Genomic DNA, 20281 nt, shown 5'->3' on the forward strand with positions numbered 1-20281 from the left:
GACAACCAAAAATATCTCCAGATATTGCCAGCTGCCATCTGTGGGACAAAATAATCCCTGGCTTTTGTGGATTACATCTAGATTTAGTTCTTAGATTTAGATCTTGTTTCATCTCAGGCCCAGAATGCTATGTTGGGAGGGATTTAAGGACCACATCCAGTTTTGCTTGGATGGTATATCATGATCGATTAGTAATGTCCGCCATGAGTGCAGGAGGGAGAGTAACTGCAGTGTATGCTGGATTGATTTATGATGTCTACTACAGATGCAGAAGGAAAAGTGGAGGTACAGCTTGTCCTGGGATCCATTAACAGCGTCTGCCTTAGATGCAGGCCACTTGAGGCCCCTGGGACTCTGCTTTCTGACTGCACCCCGTCCCTGCCGAGGCTCCCTCTCATGGGCTCCTCTCCCCATAGGTGTTCATCGAGGACGTCAGCAAGGAGTTTGTGGAGGAGTTCGTCTGGCCCGCCATCCAGTCCAGCGCGCTGTATGAGGACCGCTACCTCCTGGGTACCTCTCTCGCCAGGCCCTGCATTGCCCGCAAACAGGTGGAGATCGCCCAGCAGGAGGGAGCCAAGTACGTGTCACACGGCGCCACAGGAAAGGTGAGACCAGGATGGACGGCTGGGGATGGAGAAGGAGGCAGGGGGCCTGCGAGGGGCACACAGGCAGCCAGGCAATGGACGGTCCTCAAGCACTTGTAGGTTCTCCCCCAGCACAGTCAGGTATGCAGAGGACAGACTGGCCCGTCCAGTCTGAATAAGAGGAATGTTTTTAGTAGCGAGTTAGGGACGGCTCTGCCCTGTACCCCGAGTGTGTGAGTCCCGTGTGCCTGTTCCACATGCGGTTTGAGCAATGTCACCCCGTTTTGCAAACTTGCTGCTGAGGCTCAGGGACCAAGGTCACTGTGGGAGTCTCCGTTTAATGCAGTAGGCAGGGTCAGAGACCACGAGGTAGCAAAGGGCTTGAATCCCAGCTGTGTGGCCTTGGGCGAGGCCCTTGCCCTTCCTGAGCCTCACCTTCTTCACTTGCAAAATGCGGATGAGGCCTTGTCTTAGTTTCCCGGGGCAACAGCACCACAGACTGGGCGGCATAAACACCAGGAACGGATCCTCTCACGGGTCTGGAGGTTTCGGAAGTCCAAAATCAAGGTGTTGGCTGCCATGCTCCCCCTGAAGGTGCTAGGGAAGGGCCACTTCCGGGCTCTCCCCTGGCTTCGGGTAGCTCAGGTGTCCTTGGCTTGTGGGTGCATCACTCCAGGCCTACATCTTCACGTGGCTGTCTCCTCGGGGCATCTTCACATTGCCTGCCCTCTGCACGTGTCTGGTTCTGTGTCCAAATTTCTCCTTTTCATCAGGACACCGGTCATACTGGATTAGGGCCTGCCCTAATGACCTCATCTTAACTTGATTACTTCCATAAAGGCTCAATCTCCAAATAAGGTCACATTCTGAAGTATTGGGGGGGGGGCGGTTAGAGCTTCAACTTATCTTTTGTGGGAGACACAGTTCAACCGATAACACACCCGTACTTCTGGCCCTTGTGTGCAGGAGTGCAGACTGAAGGACAACCCTGGGGATAGAAGGCAGGAAAGCCCTCAGCCCCTGTCCTGCAGGGGGCAGGGCTCAAGAAACAAGATTCCTAAAGATGTAGGTGACTGTAGGCAGTGTTACTCTGGAGTCGTGAGCTCGCAGTTAGCGGACACGCCACCAACAGCTTGCTCCAGGTTGTGGGGCAGGGGGCCTGCCTCTCAGCACGCATGTCCTGACCTGACCCAGGCCCGCCGCCCACAAGGCTGGTCGAGGCAGTCGGGAGTGGGGGAGCAGGCCCTGGCTCAGTGTGATGTAGGGACGCTCACAGCTCAGACTGTGACAGAGGAGGTGTGATTTGGGGGTGGCCTTGCAAACAGTCGCCCCACCAGGCGGTAGTGGTGTCTTTGGAAGCTCACTCATTTGCTTGGCGCTCGGTCAGCCAGCTTGTACTGGCGTCTGTACAGCGCTGAGTGTGTGCTGGACACCGGAACAGTGTTGAACTTCGCGGGCCCTTTTTCCTGCCCTCAGGGGGCCTGTGTCCTAGCGAGGGAGAGAATGGATGCAGGAGAGGGTGGCAGTAGGGTCAGTGCCAGGGGAGCCAAGGGGAGCCGAGGGGGCAGCAGGCAGGGGCCGAGGGAAGGCTGTCGTGCAGAGCACGGCCCTGAGGGAGGAGGAATGGGTACAGGAAGAGAGTGCCAGGCGGAGGGAACAGCCTGAGGAAAAGCCTGGAGACAAGGGTCCTGAACACGTGGTGGGAGCTGTAGCCTTGGGAGAAGCAGCAGGGCCAGGGCTGGGCCGGGGCCACGCTGCGGGGTTTGGCTTCAAACCCCCAGGTTGGACAGGGGTGGCCAGTGGCCCTCCCCCACCCCCATGGTATGTAGGGGATCGTTCTGGACTGAAACTATGGGCTCCTGTAAAAGAAGCGGACTGGTGAGCGTGGCCCTAGTTTTCACTAACACCCTAGTCATGAGCACATTTTGAGCGGGGTGGTGGGAATCATAGGCGGAGCAGTGGGTGGACCGGGCCGTTTGGGCAGAGACCTGCATACCGCCTTCCACTCAGGCGGTAGGAGAGAGTACAGAGGAACCCAGAGGTTCAGGACTTGGGACTTTGGGGCCCGTACAGCTGGGTTCAGATCCTGGCTCCCCTGCTTTCACACTTTGTGACTTCACCCCATGAGTCTCAGTTTCCTTATCTATAAAATGGGAATAAAATAGAACCCGCTCATGGGGCAGTTGGGAGCTGTGAGTAGGAAGTAGGATCGTGCCAATAAAGAGCTCAGCATAGACCTGGCACATCGTAAGCACTCAATGAGAGGGAAGTGCCCTGCTCGCACAATCGTCAGACCTGTGCTGGGGCTTTGAGAACAAACATCAGTGCAGAATGAACCTCTGAGACATCTCACCTGTCTGTGATGAAATCAGCCGGGCAGTGAGCTCCCTGTTCCAGGAGGTATTCAAGCTGAGGCCAGGAAGTGAGGATTATGGAAGGGCTCCTGCCTGGAGAAGTTCCCCCCAGAAGTACCATCAGGACTGAGGAGGGGTGGCTTTCAGGGCTAGTGGAGTGAATGTGTGTGTGGTGGGTCTGCCCCTGGCCTGGGAGGCTCTTGGGGTCCAGGGAGAGACCGCCGCCCCCGCCCCATCCCCACCCTGCACTAGACTAGCTCACATGCCTCTGGGAATAGCTGCCAGCGGCTGTGTGCGCTGCTCCGTTTGGCCACAAGAGGGCACCAGAGGTTTGGGTTTTGAGGCCTCCCGAGGCTGACCCTGCAGGGAAGCGGCTGGAGGAGGCCCTGGCCACCCAGGGTCCCGTTTCCCACTCTGGTTCTGCGGGGCTTCGGTTCTGAGAAGAACACCCTCTGCGGCAGTTCCGTAGCCTCTTGAGATTCGCGGACGTCCCTGAAGTTCATGCTCAGTGTCCGCAAGAGGGATATTCCGACTTGAAACAGCATTGGGTGGCCTCCAAGACCAGCAGCGGGAAGGCCACAGGGGATGGTGGGGCCCGGTGCCCCTCACCCCGAAATCTCCCATCTCTTCTGGGGGTCGATGGGCAAGGCGTACTCCTGTGCCTCAGTTTCCCCTTATTTAATAGGACCTGGGGAAGCCCCCGACAGCCTCTGCAGACAGTTTCCTAGAAGACGGGGGTGTGAGTGAGGAGAAACTGGAGGGCCTGGACTAGGGTCCAGAGGGATGCCAGGCTCGAGGCAGGGGGTGGTGGGGAGGGAGGGGCCAGCTACCTGCAGGGGCCGGTGGTCTGCTTGGCTCGGGGGGAGGGGGCTGGGGGGGGCGCATCAGTGACTTTACACGTCAGGAGATGGGTGTCCAGAGTGAGTGAGTGTGGCCTGCAGGAGGCTGGCACCCAGAGGCAGATCTGGGTAGGACACTTGGCCAAACTTTCTGCAAGGGGTTCGCAGTGAAGTGAAAGAGCTGGGTGTAAGCAGACTGCAGGGGGGCTTTCCCAGATGGGGAGATTCTAGCAGGGACCGTCCTGAGCCCCCGGCCTCTCCCAGCTTCTGGCTCCCGAGTCGGGCGATGGAGAGACCCAGGGCCTCCGGGCCCTTGTTCCAGCCCCGCCGATGTCGCCTTCATGCATTGGCTCACTGAACGCCCCACTGAATACCTACCCATCCCTGGCTGTCCTCCACACACTGGGACACCCATACAGGGGACTTGGGAGCCCTGACCCAGCAGGGGGTGACGGTGATGCTGAGACAGGAGGAAGGGCATCCCAGGCCGCAGGAACAGCTTGTGCAAAGGCCTGGAGGCCAGAGGCAGCTTCTCACCCAGGGCCCAGCCCAGGCGGCACCTGGTGCAGAGAGAGCGGGGGTCCACCCCTTCACACCCCTCGGGGACCCTGAATCCTCCCCACCAGAGAGCTGCACAGAAGCTGGGATGGCCCTTCGAGGGCCCCCTTCCTCCCCCCAGTTTTGGAAGACGGGCCTGGAAATAGGAGCCTGAGACTCGGGAAGGGGTGTGGCGGCAGGGGTTTTGTAAATGGCGCCATCTGTATGGTGAGGCCGGGAGCAGATGGGAGAGCCCCGTGCAGTCTCCGAGGGCGCGGCACCCGCACTTACACATGTATATCAGCACGTGGACACGCACGGGGTGTGTGGGACCTGCTACACCTCCTCCCTGGCCCCTGGGGAACCTGCCAGGGCCACCCTGGGGCTGGGGCTCCTGGGGTCAGGGAGGGAAGGACTGGACAGGCCTCGGCTCTTGTCTGGGACAGAGTTTGAACTTGGGGAGCCTGTTTGGCTTCTGCGAGGGTCTCTGGCTCGGGAACAGATGGGTGTCCCCATGGCGATCCTGATGGGCAGACCCCAGCCCGGCATGCCCGTCCAAGGAGGCACAGGCTGCCATTGTGCTAGGGGAAACTTGAAGCCCTGGAGAAAAAAAATCGCCAGGATATGCAACACTAGACCATATGCTTTACGAATCTAAAATAAGTCTGCTTTGTATTGTAGACACCATTGCTCCAGGAACTGTGCTGGTTACTGGCCCTTGGGCAAGTCTTACAGCCTGTGCCTCGGTTTCCCCATCCGTGAGATGGGGATAATAATAGAACCCACCTCAGGGGCTGCCGTAAGGGTTCAATGAGTTATGCGTGGAGCTCAGACCCGTTACCTGACTGTGAGCTATTAGGATGGGAGTGGTGCCTGCTGGCTGTGTGTCCCTGGGCAAGTGACTCCACCTCTCTGAGCCTGAATTGACTCATCTGTAAAACAGGGTTAAAAATCCCGCTGGTGCCAGGTGGCTCTCCCGTGTGGCAGCCAGGGCATGGTAGGCGCTCACTGAAGGGATGGGATGGAGGGTGAGTGGGGTGGCTGGTCCCGCACAGCCTGTGGCCCCGGGAGATGCCAAGAGAGGAGCGGCCTTGGCCCCTTAGCCCCTGGCTCCGAGCAGAGGGGCTGAAACCTGTATTTCCGCGTCGCCTGACAAGGCTCTGGAAAATAACATGTTATTCCCGCCGCTGTCTCGCTGCGCCCGTGCAGTTTTCACAGTAGGCGAGAGGTCCCTCTGATATTTCCACAGTGCTTAAGCCTCCCTCCAGGCTGCCGAGCTGATGGGAAGCGGGCGGGCGGCTGGCAGCCATCGTCTCTGAGGACAAGACGCAGGCACAGGGAGGCAGGGCCGCCTGCCCAAGGCTGGTGGGGGCCGTGGGGGCCCAGTGCCCGGGCTTGGGCCAGGCTCTGTGCCCTTGGACTTGTCCCTTCCACCTCTGGGCCTGTTTCCCTCTCTGTGCAGAGGAGCCCTTGGTGGTCACCTGGATCTACCCCTCCCCCAGCCAGCCACTGTGTAGACAGGGAAACTGAGGCTCCCAGAGGAGACAGGACTCCCGGTTTTCTGGACAAAGCACCGTGGAACCGTGGGAGTGGGGCAGGTGGGGCCAGGCAGGTGGGAGGCCCTCGGGAAGAGGCTGACGTGTGGGCAGCTCGGGGGCTGCCTGGAGTCTCGGCGGGGCCAGGCCTCCAGCCCTGCATGTGTGTGCACCCCCTGAAGTGCAGACACACGTGATGACCCGTGTGCACGCCCCCTCACACACCAGTGCACACAAGGTCACGACCATCACAGCTCAGCACACAACGGGCACGTGGGCATCTTGCGGACACATAGACACACGTCCTGCACACTTGAGTGCCCGCACAGCTCAGCTCTGTACTCGGGGAGCCCTAGGTTCAAGTCCAGAGCAGAAAGCCCTCTCCAGGAAAGCCCAGTCTTCATCTTTCAAACAGGCTCGTAGGACCCACCTCAGAAGGTTGTGAGGTTGGAGGTGAGCACATGCGGAGAAGGGAGCCACCCAGGGGGTCCGCCCTGAGTGGCTCTCGGGTGCATCGTTGAAGGTCATGCGGCATTGCCCCTGCCCCCGGCCCCGCCCTCCGCAACTGGTCCCTGTTCTGTGGCTCCTGACCGTCCCGTTCCACGTTTCAGGGGAACGACCAGATCCGGTTTGAGCTCACCTGCTACTCACTGGCCCCCCAGATTAAGGTAAGATGTTGCTCCTCCCCCTAGAGGGTGGGCGCTGGGGGCTGAGGCCCCTGGGGGTGTGGGGCGCGGGTTTCTGGGAGGTTCTCCAGACAGGGACCTCGTGGTGTGTGGCGCCCTTCTTTCCCATGGAGAGCTCCCTTCACTCACGCCAACGGCAGGGGGACAACACTCTGTCCCTGACCATTTGTCCTTCCCGAGACACTGCCCAGGTGCCTGGGCGGGTCAGGCACTGGAGGGAAAGATGAGGCTGCCCGTCGCCAGGTCCTCGCAAAGCCGGGTCTGGCTTCCCGGGTGCAGATTGGAACCGTTCTGAGACACGATTGGCCAATATCTGGACCGATCACAGCCCTCTCAGCCCCAGTGGGGGCCACCCAGCTAAGGCCCTCCCCCTCCCGGCTGCCTGAGCCGTGACCCCCGGGGTCTTGGATTCTCTCCTGGGATGGGAGTCAGTAGGATCAGGCCCCTGTGCATCCAGGGCGCGAGGCCGAGCCATGGAAACACACTAAGTGCCACAAAAACAAGGCCCAAGGGTGACCGCGGTTTTTCTAGTGGCCACGTAAAAAAAAAAACAAGGTCAAAAGCAACAGGTGATGTCATTTTACTATGGTTTACTGGACCCTATGTACCCAAAGTGGTACCATTCAGCATGTCATCGATGTAAAAAAATTACTGAGATGTTTTACGTTCCTTTGGTACTAACCCTTTGAGACCCACTATGTGCTCCACACTTAGCTGGGACCGGCCACGATTCGGGCCTTGGTGGCCACACGTGGCGCCCGGGTGCCATCCTGGATGGCACAGGCAGGCGTGGGTCCAGCTCCTTTGCGCCCACTTCGGGCGAAAGCTACAGAAAACGTGCCCCTCCCAAGCCCACAAGGGTCCCTAAGGGGCTTCATTTTTTTTCTTTTAAGTGGAACATCTTTCTCTGTCCCTTTAACCAGCCAGCAGCTGCCTGAGGGGTGAGAGTGGCCTGGAGGTGAGCGGTCATGAGCTCTAATGATCTGTTTTGACCCCAAACACCAGGCGGCAGAGAAGCCCCCCGGAAGGTAGCTGCCTGTTGATGCTGTAGGCGGGTGGGCGTGAGGCCCTTCCCCGACCCCCATTCTCTGTTCCCACAGCAGCTTGGGGGGCCAGGGTGTCCGGTTTCTGGGTCTCTGTCTGCAGAGGCCAAGGCCATTGGTGGGATGGGGCTGGGGACAGGGCCCCAGGCTGGTCTCCGGGAGCTAGGATGAGGCCAGAGGGAGCTCTGCGCCCAGGCGCTGCTCACTCCAGGCCTGGGGGACCCCACTCCCACCAGTCCCATCAGCTTCCCAGCCCGGAAATCACACCGGCTTCTCCGTCTAGATGACACCTCCACCCCAATTAGGCTGCTGTTGGCAGAGGCAGGGGCCTGGCTGGCTCCACGGCTGAGTGGGAGCTTTTGTTGGGGACTTGTCCCCGACCCCCCAGGCTGGTGGGATGAATTCGGTCCAGCTCCCCTCCTTTCCCCAGCCAGAGCAGCCCTGGGGGAGGGGGAAGGGAGGGGAGTAAGAGGGGTGGGCCAGGGGACGTTGCAGGTCGCATGGGCCTCGCTGCCCTGCAGCAGGGCCAGGCGGTACAGCTGCAGCAACGTGAACCCCTTCTTAGTCACCAGGGGTGCGGGCTCCTGGCCCTCTGAACAGGGGTGCCATCAGGAAACTTGAGGCCTATCTAGTTCAAACCCTCAAGTCTCAGTTGGAGAAACTGAAGCCCAGAGGGGCAGGGACCCGCCTGGGGACGCACGGCCATTCTGCCACAGAGCTCGGGCCTCTCCAAAGCCACCCTCTAGGACGGCAGGGCGTGTCATTCCCCTGCCCAACGGGGCCCCCTGCCCACACCCCGTGGGGTACATAGAGCCCCCACCCAGGTGCCCAGTGGAGCCTCAGGCCCCTTACCAGAGCGGCCAGCTCTGCAGCTTAAAGCCAGGAGAGGCTGCCCGGGCCTGACTCCTTGCCCCATGTCCAGGTCATCGCTCCTTGGAGGATGCCCGAGTTCTACAACCGGTTCCAGGGCCGCAACGATCTGATGGAGTACGCGAAGGTATGGCCAGACCCCACCATCACCCCGGCCCTGGCCCAGTGCCCTCCAGGCACAGCCCTCCAAGGGGGTTGTCTGGGCCAGAGGCACGGGGCTGGCACTGATACCCACGCCTGGAGACTGAACCTCTGCCCTGGCTGCTACCCTCCGCCCCGTTACACCTGTTCCCTGGGCCGGCTCCACTGAGGTGTGGTCACTGCCAGGGGCATCTCCCAAGGGAGCCCCCAGTCCGCCGAGCAGGAGGGCGACGGGCCCCCTCTGCTTCCTCTTCCAACTGCCACCTCTGCGGTGTGTGTCACTCAGGGGGTGGGCAGATGGGGGGTGTGGGCCCGGCTGTTGTGTGCCCCTCCGTTACCTAATTGTCCCCAGTGCTTTCCCAGGGACAGGTAGGCGCTCCGAGGGGCAGAGGCAGACAAAGACTTTTGTCGCACCAGCCCTTTTGAAGTACAAGTTGCAGTAAAACATATTAGAAGTTTTGCATCAAGATCCTTAGCTACTCCCCAGGGTACCTTTCTTTTTAGCGACTCGATGGCAGCCCTTGACAAACAGCCTCAATCAGTCAGACAGGGGAAAGCAACCCCGTGCACACACCAGAAAATTGCTCGGGGTTTTAAACAGCAGTCACCAGGGCTGGCTGTGAGCTCCTGCCGCGGCCAAGGGGCCGCGTGGTTGGGGACGCGGCGGGGACGCAGCCCTGCCCCTACCGCCAGCATCCCATTAAGACCTGGAGAGCTCGGAGGAAAGATCTCCTCTACCATCTGTTGTTTTATTATTAAAAGGGGAGTTTACAAGAGCAAGCCCATATGTTGCCAAACAAATTTTCAAATAGCAGAGCTATTAAGAGAACAAGGTTACAGGCTTTTTTCCCCTCCTTGGTCTCCTGGATGATACAGAACACGAAGCACGTTTTATCTTTAAGAGCAGTGAATTGAGACCCCCGCCCATCTATATTCTTAGGCCTGCAGTTGTGGTTCAAGAGAGGCCTGACCCATACGCTGCCCTTCATTTCCGTAGCTCCCAAACAAAAGCGGCCCCTGGTTCTTCCAGAAAAGATGAATTTCAGCAGTATTGTTGTCCCTCCTTCCCAGATTTTGGGGAGAAGCCCCTTGGCTCAGCTACTGTCTCAAATAACCTTTTAAACAGGAAAGTTTGCCCCGGAGAGATGAGTCTGTGTCTCTGGCCACCGACCCTCCCTTGGAGGCTGGGATCAGAATTGAGCTCTCGGCAATCTGACCACATTCCAGGACGGGAGGCAGTGTCCCTGCACCCGGGGAGTGACCAGAATGACAGAGCAGCAAGCAGACTCTGTCCAAAATTCAGAGCCAGGCAGCTGCTTCAGCTGAGACGAAAATCAATGGGGCTTTGAAAAGCCCTGCTTTCAAGATTCCTAAGTCGCCAAGGCCACAAGGTGCTGTTAGGAGACTCGTCGAAAACATGCATTAGCAACACTTTCCACCTCCCCGCAAATCCATCGTCCAAGGGAAAAACACTCAGAATCACCCCATCCTTATCACTGTCACCATAATTCTTTTAGAGCCAGTGTGCAAGGTCGGGGGCTGGAAAGCAGGGCAGTCTCCTGTGCACATGCTGAAGATGGTTTTGTTTTCTGTTCTCAATGGCATCTAGAATTTTCAGTGTGTGTGTGTGCTGGCGGGGAGCTCAGGATGGAGAGGGGAGGGGAAACAAATCTCTTTGGTTGAGGGACTATGTCTGGCATTTGTATATATCTCACTGCTAAGGAAGGGCTGCCCATCCCGTTCCTCCCTCCTCCGCCCCTTACCTCCTGTTCGCTCGGATGGAGCCCCAGTGGGAAAGAGGAAAGGCAAGAGTGTTTCCAAACCACCCCTCAGAAGAAAGGCTCCAGGGAACCCGCCTGCTGGTTTTCTCAGCCCCCAGCCCGGGGAGTCCTCTCTGAGGGGATTTCAGCCCATCTGGCACAGGGTCCTGGTCCCCACACCTGGCCACTCTACCTGGAGACGGCACAGGGCAAGCGTGTGGATTTGACTCTGGGCAGCTTCATGGGGCACAAGGAGCCCTCTGACGTTGACGAGCCTCTAAGTGAGGTGTTCCGTTTGCCCATCTGGTTTACATTGAAGAGTACGCAAATTTTAGAGTGGGTGTGGGCTGTTTCTTTTAAAAGGAGCCTCTGGGTAAAGCTTGACAAAAATCAAGAGGGGATAACCTAATTTGTTTTGAAATTTTAAGGTTCTGTTGAAGGAAACAGTGGCTCCCTGGAGGAAGCCTCTAGAATCTTAGTCGTGGGCATGAGCTGAGCCTGGGCAGAGCCCCATTAAGAGAGACGGGGCGATGCTGGTGGAGGCTGTGGGACCCTGGGATGGCCAGGTTGGGGGACCCACCCAGGGGGCGAGGTGCTGAAAGGGGGCCTGGGAGGCGGAGCGGACGATCTCGCTGACTTAAAGGGGGCCCGGCTGGGCCACTCAGCTTTTGTGCCCGGTAAGCCCAGGAGAGGAAGGCAGGATGGAATGCACGTGCTGGATCCAACCAGGTGTCAGCCAGGGCAGCACGGGGCAGCTCAGGAAGCCAGCCGCATCTTTAATCCAAAAGACCTTCCAGGTGTCACCAACAGCCTTTCAGGCCCAGGGTCTCCGGAGGGATAACTTTTCTCCTTGGACCAAGGCATGGATCATCTGGGAAGCAAAACGTAATCAGAACCAACAGGGAGGATGGGGGCTCTTCCTTCTCAGGGCTGCAGAGTGATGTGTGTGGTGACTGCTGGGCAGTGGAGAGAAGTGGCCCCGGGAAGCGCCCGGCCATGCCCCGTAAACAAGTGTCCTGAGCGAGCAGCTCTCATGGGCGCCTTGGCTGAGATCCATATTGGAAGGTGGGTCCATTCCAGCTCCCGGCTCATAGGGCCACGGTGGGGGTCAGCCGGTGGTGCTGGGAGACCCTCGGCACACTGCCTGGCACACTCTTAAGTGCTTCGGGGGGCACTTGAAGTATAGACTCAGAATCTTCTGGAAGAAACCTCCAAGGCCAGCATCCACTCCACAGCATCTCAGACACAGGGTCTTATAGTTTCTGCCTGGGCATGTCTGCAAATGGGCCCTCACTCCCTCCCTGAGCAGCCTGGGGGAGGGGAAGGAAACCAGGGGTGCGTCCAGGGCCTTGCCTGCATGGGAGCCAGAGGTTGGGGATGTCTCTGACCTTGAAAGAAAACCAAGGCAGCTGGGCCTGACCCTTGTGTCTACTTCAAGCTGCCTCACGCCAATGCGGTGTTGCCTCTTACCTGCAGCGACATGGAATTCCCGTCCCAGTCACCCCCAAGAACCCGTGGAGCATGGACGAGAATCTGATGCACATCAGGTAAGGCGTCGCCCACCTGTCCACTGCTCTGCTTAGCGTCAGTGGGCGCCTGTCTGCGTCGGGCCGGGATGTAGTGGTGGCCCACACGACACGTGGTCCCTGCCCTTATGGAGCCCGGGGGCCTCGAGGAGGACAGGCCACGTCATTCCCAGCTCTCGCTGCAGTTCTGCTGAGAGGGCACCTGGCCTCGGCTGGGGTGTCAGGGAGGGCTTCTCTGAGCAAGTGGCATTTGAGGTTAGAACCTTAAGGATGAGGAGGGACCGGCCGGGGCTCCGGGAAGGGCATCGAAAGCAGAGGGAACAGCATCTGGGAACAGCCCTCTGAGAAGGCCCCCTGAAGACTGAGGGAAGTGTCCCAGGCCCTTGCTTGTAGCCTGCAGCTCCCACGGCCACCTGCGGTGGGTCCAGAAAGTTCCAGGCGGGCTTGGCAGCATTTGCTTTGGCAGAGATAAAGGGACAGACCGGACTTACGTTGGGGGTAGGGGTGTCAAGGCTGTGTCCCTCTGCCCCCCTCCACTGACCCCCATCTTTCTTCTCCCCTACAGCTACGAGGCTGGAATCCTGGAGAACCCCAAGGTAATTCCCTATTTCCCCAAGCCGGCTGTCTAGCGGTGGCTGCTCCGTGCCGACACTGTCTGGTGTGTTTGTAGCCTAATTTGAAATTTCACGGGGGGCCGGGCGTGGGGCCGGGGCCGAGTCCGGCCTGTGTTCCCCGACCCTCCCCACCGGGCGCCCCGCCGCCTGGCCACTCCACACTGCGTTTTGAGATCCGCCTCCTTCTCTGGTGCTCTTTTTCTAATTGCTGTCGGGATGAAGAGGAGAAGGAAATATTTCAGGGCAGCATAGAACCAGAGTGTGGTTGTGAGACAATAAAGAAGCAATTAGGCAGATGAGACACTTGTGGGAGGGCCCAGCCTGTGCCCTCTCAGGCCGCTGCTGCCATCGGGGGAGGTGGCACAGATCAGAGCCTCAGGACCCATTCGTCTGGGCCTGTGCCTGCCTGCGTCAGGCCGCCCTGATGCCCCTGTCCCCAGCCTCCCAGGCTGGGCCTCGGCCGTGTTTGAAGTTTAGGATTTCTCTCCCTGGGGGGTTTTCCTTTGTATCTCCCCCCCCACCCGCCGTGGGAGATGGAGGAGATCGACCCTGGGAAGAGAAAAGTCTCTTTGTCCCTGAAGGACTGTGTCTCCATTGCCCGGCTCAGCCCCCTACACCACCATCACCCCCCCCACCCCCCACCCCCGGCGGGCGGCTGCTTTGGGGGTGGGGTGCTTGTCTGATGTTAGGGGAGAAGTGTGCTGGGAGGCCGGGCCTGGGGGGTCCGGGAAGACCAGCTGGAGTGGAGGAGGCTGGGTGCTTTGGGGGAGGTGGGGTGAGCTGGAGCCCTGCCTGGCCCCGGGTGGCTCCCCACAGGCACCAGGCCTCTTGGTCGGAGTTGGCAATAACATAACGCATACCAGTGACCGTTTCTGGAGCCCGGCCTGGCATTCGCATTTTCCCGGCTCACTTTCCTCCACTGCTGCCTCTGAGCCTCCTGGTTTCGTGGCTGAGGAAACTTGAGGCCCAGGGAAGTGACTCGCCCCGGGGCACCAGCTGCTCAGCAAGGGAGCAGGCCTGGTGGCCATGTCGCCGCATCGCAGGAGTGGCCCTCCGGCCTCTGTGGTTCCCCAGCGACCCGCACCTCCCTTCCGCACCCAGCTCAGCACAGCCGCGTCACTCAGGAGAGCCTGCGCCTTCGTCCCCTGGGGGCTGCCTACTGGCCCCGGGCTTTTCCAGTTCATGCTCTGCCGACCCCAGGGCACTCTGGCCAGCCACCCCTAATTAGGCAGTCAGCCAGTGCCGTGGGGGGGGGGGGCGGAGGGGGCTGAGCGCGGCAGGCAGCCGGCTTGCAGGTGGGTGTCCCCCAGGCTCCAGGCCCGCTGGGCAACCATCCTACCGCTTCTGTAGCGGCCTGTGGCGCTCTCACCTCAGGACTGGGGGAGCAGAGCCAAGGCCAGAGGGGAAATCGCCTCTCAGGCAGTGCCGGGCAGTGCAGGTCCCCTCCCCTCATTAGAAATGAGGGTAGTGGATGGGTAAGTAAGTGATAAAGAGTGCATTTTTCAGGATTCTACCACCCAGTCAAGGTGGGAAAGTTAGTGCTTGGCTCCCAGAGATCTGAAACCTGGGTCTGAATCCTGACTCTGCTTCTATTGCTGTGCAACCTTGGGCAAGTTACCCAACCTCTCTGAACCTCTGACTCTTTATGCAAACACTGGTAAATCACAACACCTCTCTCCTGGGGCATCGAAAGCACTTGGCCTGTTCCTAGCACAGGGCAAGGCCTCAATCATGGAGCCAGGGGTCCTGCCCTCCCTCCTCAAGCCGGCTAAGATTATCTGGGGAGGAAGGAGCCAAGGTTCCCTCAGGACCCCTCTCATCAGGCAGGAAAGGCTGGGATGCGTGTGAGTCGAGGGGGAGAAAACATTCCCGCTGAGAAGTGTAGGGCCAGGCAGAGGGACCCAGGGTCTGGCCACTGTGGCCCTGCTTTCCCAGGCAGCTCCGCTGCAGGGTGCGGGCCAGGGGAGCCTGTTGTCCTCCCATTGCCACCAACAGATCCCAGGAATGAGGGGGAAGCCGCTAGGGGCCCGGGGGCACTACTCTCCACGGTGGAGGAACGCTGTACCCCGGGCAGCCCCGGGCCCCTCGTTAGGTGCTGGGGAGACAGAGCTTCAGGGAACCGGTGCCCCCTCCCCCTCTCCAGAAAAAGCCCGAGACCTGCTGAGGGGAGGGTTTGAAGGCAGATGGCGGAGCCATTTTCTGCCTCCATGAGGGCTGATTGAAGGGCAATGAGGCAGCTAATGCGAAGAAAGATAGAAATTTACTTGCTTTAACTTCATACAGCCCACAGTGAAAGAGCGCATTCAGTTGCCGGCCCGCCGTATCTGGTGGATGAATAAACCATTTGCAGCATCGATCATGCTTGTACATCATGGTTTAGTTCATGGGCCATTTGCTTTCAATTTCTCCTTCTCAGCCCTGTTTCATGCTTTCTTTCGCCCTCTCCCCATCCCCCCTCCCACTCTCTCTCTCTCTCTCTCTCTTTTTTTTCTTCACTCTCTTCCCTCCCCCAACACAGCCCCCCAAGATGACATTGGAAGTGAGCCCTCCCGCTGGGATGGATAAATAGATGTTATGGATACTCAGCAACAAACTATTTGTCATTTGAACTGGGCTTTTAGGAGGGAGAGTAAAAAGGAGGCAGGCGTGAGCCACCTTGGAATGCAAAGCAAATGTCTCTTTATTTCTATTTAGTTATTTTATTTAATCGGTGCTGTCAGGGTGTCAGAAGCCTCCTACTTCCCACTGCAGAGAGCTGGGATGCTGGTCCCTCGAGGGCTTCCCACCTCCTCTCTGCTTCCAATGCAGACATTCTCATCCTGTTTGTGGCTCCGTTAAGTGCTTGGGAACTGATGGGCCGGCAGGCGCAGAACAGGTGGAGGTGGGAGGGAGGCGGCCTCAGGTGGAGGCGCCCGGGCTCTCAGCGCTGGTACCTGCTTTGAGTTCAGGCTGGGCTGGACAGCCGGTGAGGAGCCCCGGGCAGGTGGGAAAGGAGCTCTGGAGTCCTGTTGGTCACCCGGAGGTCCCAAGCCCTGTTTCACTTTGCCTTATGGCCAAGGATGGCCCTCGGGCCTGTCTGTTCCCAACGAATGTGGAGGTCGGCAGGACCCAGTAGGGCCTGGGGAGCCGGGCATTTCTCTGAAACCAGCCTGATGCCCGAGCTGTCTCTGGCCACATCCCTGGTGCTGTTTCTTGGCAGAGCGGCTGGGAAACAGCATGGGGTGATGGAAAGAGCACAGGATAGGGATTCTAGGGTCCTCGGGGCTGAGTCCCCTGCCGATGGGGTGGGGTGGTATGATTTGGACAAGCGGCTTCTTTGGCTTTAGTTTTCCAACTGGTCCATGGAGGCATCAGGCTGGAGGTCCTTAAGGACCCTCCTCCTCCTTGGGTCTGTCTTGGAGGTCCGTTCTGGGTTCTTGTTCCTGCCCCACAAATGGAAACAGATGAAGGGATGCAGCTGGCCTCAAGCCACACAGCCCTTTGGAGGTGTGAGGGCTTCATCACCAGCCCCATCTGAGCTCAGAAGTAAAGCTAGAAGGATCACCTGTCCCTGTTCGCCCAGGACTGGGGGGTTTCTCAGGGTATGGGAACCGGGATGGTTGGTCACACCCTGACATAGAACCAGCAAGCAAAGTGACCACAGATGAGGGATCTGAGGAACTCCTGGCGGCCCCACCTCTCCTGGAGCAGCTCTTCTCGGAGGGTGGCATCACCAGGAGGCTGTTCCAGCAGTCCTGTCGCCTGCAGGGCAGGTTACAGCTTGCACCAGGCCCTCTCTGGCATCTTCTTGGGTGATTTTCATGTCCAGTAAAAAAAATATAAAAATTGTCTATACATTTAAATTGTAAGGCAGTCAAAGGCAGGTATCATTTCCCCCCATTTTACAGATGAGAAAACCAAGGCTCGAACTGGTGAAGCAACTTGCCCAAGACCCCCATAGCCTGAGGTCTCGACTCCTGGCCTTTGGGGATATTTTCCACCACTCTGAAATCCAACACATCATTGTTGAGGGCCTCGTGGGCTTCCTGCCCTGGGCCATGTGGCCCCCACCTCCACACAGCATACAGGGTTGCACCTACAGTCCCCCTCCGCCTCTAGTTCTTCCTCCATAGGTGGGGTAACAGTACTTGACCTTCTTACCAAATGGGGCTGCAGAGAACAAGCTGCAGTTGCAAAGTGGCATGGGAATGTTTGCAGGGTTTTGAAAGGCAAGATTTAAGGGACTGCACTTCCCAGGATGTCCGCAGGTGGATAACAGTGCTGGGCCCTGGCATGCCCCCTGGGACGGACTTGAGCAGTCAGGCCCAAAGGGCCCCGGCCCCCACCGTGGCAAGTGTCCAAGCCACAGCCTGGGGGCGGGGGTGGGGGGTGGGGGGCCGGTCAGGACCTCGGGAGTGGGAGGCAGGAGGGACTTGGAGAGTTCCAGGCAGCCAGCGGCCCCTCCGCTGCTGCATCAAGACGAGGGAGAGGCCCATTTTCCAACACGCCCAAGAAAAAAATATACATAAAGGTTGATGTGTTTTCAAATGGATTTTTGCTTTGCTCTTCTCTTTTCTCCCTGTGAGTATTAACCTCGGGGACCCCGGGGACGGCTCTGCTCGCCAGAGCACCTGCTGGGGTCATGCGCAGTCATTAGCTTTGCGGTCACTGCAGAATAAACCCCAATTCCCTGTGCCGGGGAGAGCGTGTGCGCCTGAGCCGCTCCCGGGAAGCCCGCCTAGCGCCTCGCTCACCCAAAGTCACGCTTTTCCTGCCTGACTGGCTCCTCCTGCTATATTCTACCTCCAGCTGCGGGGGCGTCAAAGAAAAAGATGAGATCAAGTTGAGGGGAAAAATTGTCTGATTTCGTGAGCCCTTTGTTTCCCAGGCCCCTGGCAAGTGGGGCTGGCTCCGGGTGGGGGGCTGGGAGGCCTGCCGGACCGGCCAGCCGATGGCAGGTGCCAGCAGCGCCCTGGCTCTGGAGAGGGGCGCAGGAGGCTGCAGGCAGGGTGTCCAGGGGCCGGCATGGCACGGTTTGGCTCTGGCACACCGCCCTCCAACCTCTTTCTGTCTTTTGTCAGAACCAAGCGCCTCCAGGCCTCTACACAAAGACCCAGGACCCGGCCAAAGCCCCCAATAGCCCAGACATCCTTGAGATCGAGTTCAAGAAAGGTAGGTGCCCGCCTGTCGGGACTCCAAGGCGTGGACTCTTGGGGCCCTGGCTCTTTTCCCCTCTTTGCCCGGGAGCCTGGGCACGAGTCCTCTGCATCCCTCCTGTGTTCCTGGAAGCCAGGGTCCAGGCTGGGGCTTCAAATGTTCCCCGCTGCCCCCTCCCCGGATGGCGTGATCTGTGGAAGCCTCCAGGCTTGGGAAGAAGCACCCTCTGCTGGTGTCCATCAGTTCGTGGGCACCAGGTCTGGAGGGAGCATTCTAGCCCCTGAGCAACCACTTGCCGACTGCTTTGGCCCTTTGGGGAAGTCACTCCACTTTCCTGGCCTCAGTTTCCTCATCTGTAAACTGGGGATAAAAGAGTATCCACTGCCTCGTGTTTTCATGGTATAGAATAAGATCTGGACGAGGTGTATCCAGCGCAGGGCCCTGCACCACAGAGGTGCTCAGCCGGTTATGAGTCTTACAGAGCCAGCCTCGGGGGCCCCCCTGACCCCATAGCTAGTCCTGAGTTAGCTGCTTGATGCGTCTCCCTACCCCCCATCCTGGGTTCAAAGCTTCTGCCACTCTTGCTTGTGTCCTGATCTCCTCATCTTGTCTGCTACCATCAAGAAGTGTTTGCTGGCCTGAACTGAGTGCCCAGCCTTGAGCCTGGCACCAGGGACAACCCCCTTGCCCTGAAAGATGGAGGGAAAGAAAGGCATGCTGGGTAATGGAAGGAGCAGGACCAGGTTCAAGGTGAGGGCTCAGAGTGTCCAAGGAGAGGACTTTTCCAGGAGGCTGCAGAAATCGGAGAGGCAGAGACGGAGGAACCAAGAGGGGGCGTGAGGGCATCCCAAGCCCAGGCAGGGAGGCTGGCCCTTCTGTGCACAAGGCAGCTGCAGGGAGGGAGCAGAGGGAGGGGGCTCTGCAGAGAGGCCTTTCCCAAGGCACCTCGGAGACGGAGGATGGGGAGGGGCACGCAGGGGCCCCGGATAGATCCCCTGCTCTCACCTGCCAGTGTGACCTTGACAACCAGCTTCACCTTTCTGGGCCTCAGGCTCACTTGCCTGTAAAATGGGCCACAGAAAGGATGCTCGCAGGTGCCGAGCACGGGGTATGGAGTGAGGCGCTGGGAAAAAAGCTTGTTGGTACTTTAGTAAACGGCCTCCTCCCGGCCTTTCCCAAGAGCCTGACCAAGTCAATGGGCATTTTCATCGCTCCCCCCGCACCCCGCCCCGCCGCTATCAGTTCAAACCCTTGAATTTCATGCCCCCTGGGGACCAAAAGGCCCTTAGTCTAAGGCCCCTAAAGGTAGCTGGAGCACTAAGTCCATCTTAGGCCCACTCTCTCTGCCCCAGGGCTGTGCTGGCGTGGGGCCTCTTTGGGCATCATCTCTGAGAAGACGGTGAGATGAACCCAGGCAGCCCGCCCCACCCCAGGTCCCCCGGAAAACTGGGAGGGCGGTGAGGGTGGGCAGGAGGCAGCATAGGGGTCCTGAACACAGGTTCTAACCCCCTTAGGGCAGCTCCGAGGGCTGAGCCCGAGAAGAAACGTGACCCATTTTAATGATCTAGGGACTGTCTGGAAAAAAAAGAAAAAAGTAGACGGGAGGAACCCTCCTCAGCTACTCCCCATTCACTCTCTAGTTAATTTATTTGAAGTTTTAATCTAATTATTAACTATTTTAAAGGCTAAGAGGCTTTCTCCGGCAGCAGCACCAACAATGTCCGCTCCTCTCTGGGGCAGGCCCCATCCAAGGCCCCGCGAGGGCCATAATAGGACCCGGAGGGAGAGAAAGGGAGAGGGGAGAGGCGGGGGTGGGGGGTGGCGAGAGGGGCTTAAGGTTCATTATCGGGCAGACTTACATTTAATAGCAATTTACAACCAAGTTATAAAACCCCTGGAAATGGGGGTTAAGAATGGTGAGGCTGACAGCCCCTGAGCGAAGCCCCTCCAAGCGGCGCCTGGCTAATAAAGACTCGAAAGCCACTATTGAGGCCTGATTGGCACCCGATGGCCGGCTACATGGTAATGAGCTGGGCAGATGGGTGGGGGATTAGCCGCCAACTTTGAACAGCTTTTCTTTGTCACTGTTACAGCTCTCTTGTTAGTCCTCTAATACATTTATTGCTCATTTCACACCGCTCGAGAAAGTGCCCCTTGCTATTCAAAGTCAACCCCGAACCCACACACTGCCCCCCTCCAGCCACCTCCCCTGACTTGGCCCTTCCCTCCCCGAGCGGCTGCCTCCCTCCTGCCCTCCTGCCACCCCAGACCCAACTTCTCAGAATGCAGACGCCTCCAGCACCTTGCCTGCTGGCGCGGGCATCATTTCACCCCCATCAATCAGATGGCTGTGTGCGGGTCTGGGGTACAGGGTTGGAGCTTGGGGGTCCGCCTGACAGACGTGGCCGGGGGCTGTGTGTGTGTGTGTGTGTGTGTGTGTGTGCGCGCGCGTGCGTGCGTGCGTGTGTGTATATGTGTGTGTGTGTGTGTGTGTGTGTGTGAGCTCAGCCGCACCTCAGCCAGGCGCTCCCCCCGCCCCGTAACTGGTGGGACAGAAGGTACTCCCGGTTACTGCCTCCTAAGACAATGGTGGAGCGTGAAATTCAATTAGTTCAGGGCCTGGTTCCAATTTCACAGCCCCTAAATGCAAAAGGAG

The 20281-nt window shown here is 58.8% G+C and overlaps 1 protein-coding gene across 1 annotated transcript in view; it reads left to right on the plus strand.

Moving 5' to 3' along the window:
• Nucleotides 1-20281, plus strand: part of ASS1 (argininosuccinate synthase 1) — a 50949-nt gene that overhangs the window by 10740 nt on the left and 19928 nt on the right. The window contains exons 4-9 of the mRNA XM_029202927.1: nucleotides 417-605; nucleotides 6461-6517; nucleotides 8501-8575; nucleotides 11826-11896; nucleotides 12441-12471; nucleotides 17550-17640. Of these exons, the coding sequence (XP_029058760.1) occupies nucleotides 417-605; nucleotides 6461-6517; nucleotides 8501-8575; nucleotides 11826-11896; nucleotides 12441-12471; nucleotides 17550-17640 (514 nt within the window). The remainder of the gene's footprint in view (nucleotides 1-416; nucleotides 606-6460; nucleotides 6518-8500; nucleotides 8576-11825; nucleotides 11897-12440; nucleotides 12472-17549; nucleotides 17641-20281) is intronic.

The sequence above is a fragment of the Monodon monoceros genome, unplaced genomic scaffold (genome assembly GCF_005190385.1).
Source record: "Monodon monoceros isolate NGI ecotype Baffin Bay Population unplaced genomic scaffold, NGI_Narwhal_1 Super_Scaffold_5, whole genome shotgun sequence".
In the NCBI taxonomy this organism is placed as follows: domain Eukaryota; kingdom Metazoa; phylum Chordata; class Mammalia; order Artiodactyla; family Monodontidae; genus Monodon; species Monodon monoceros.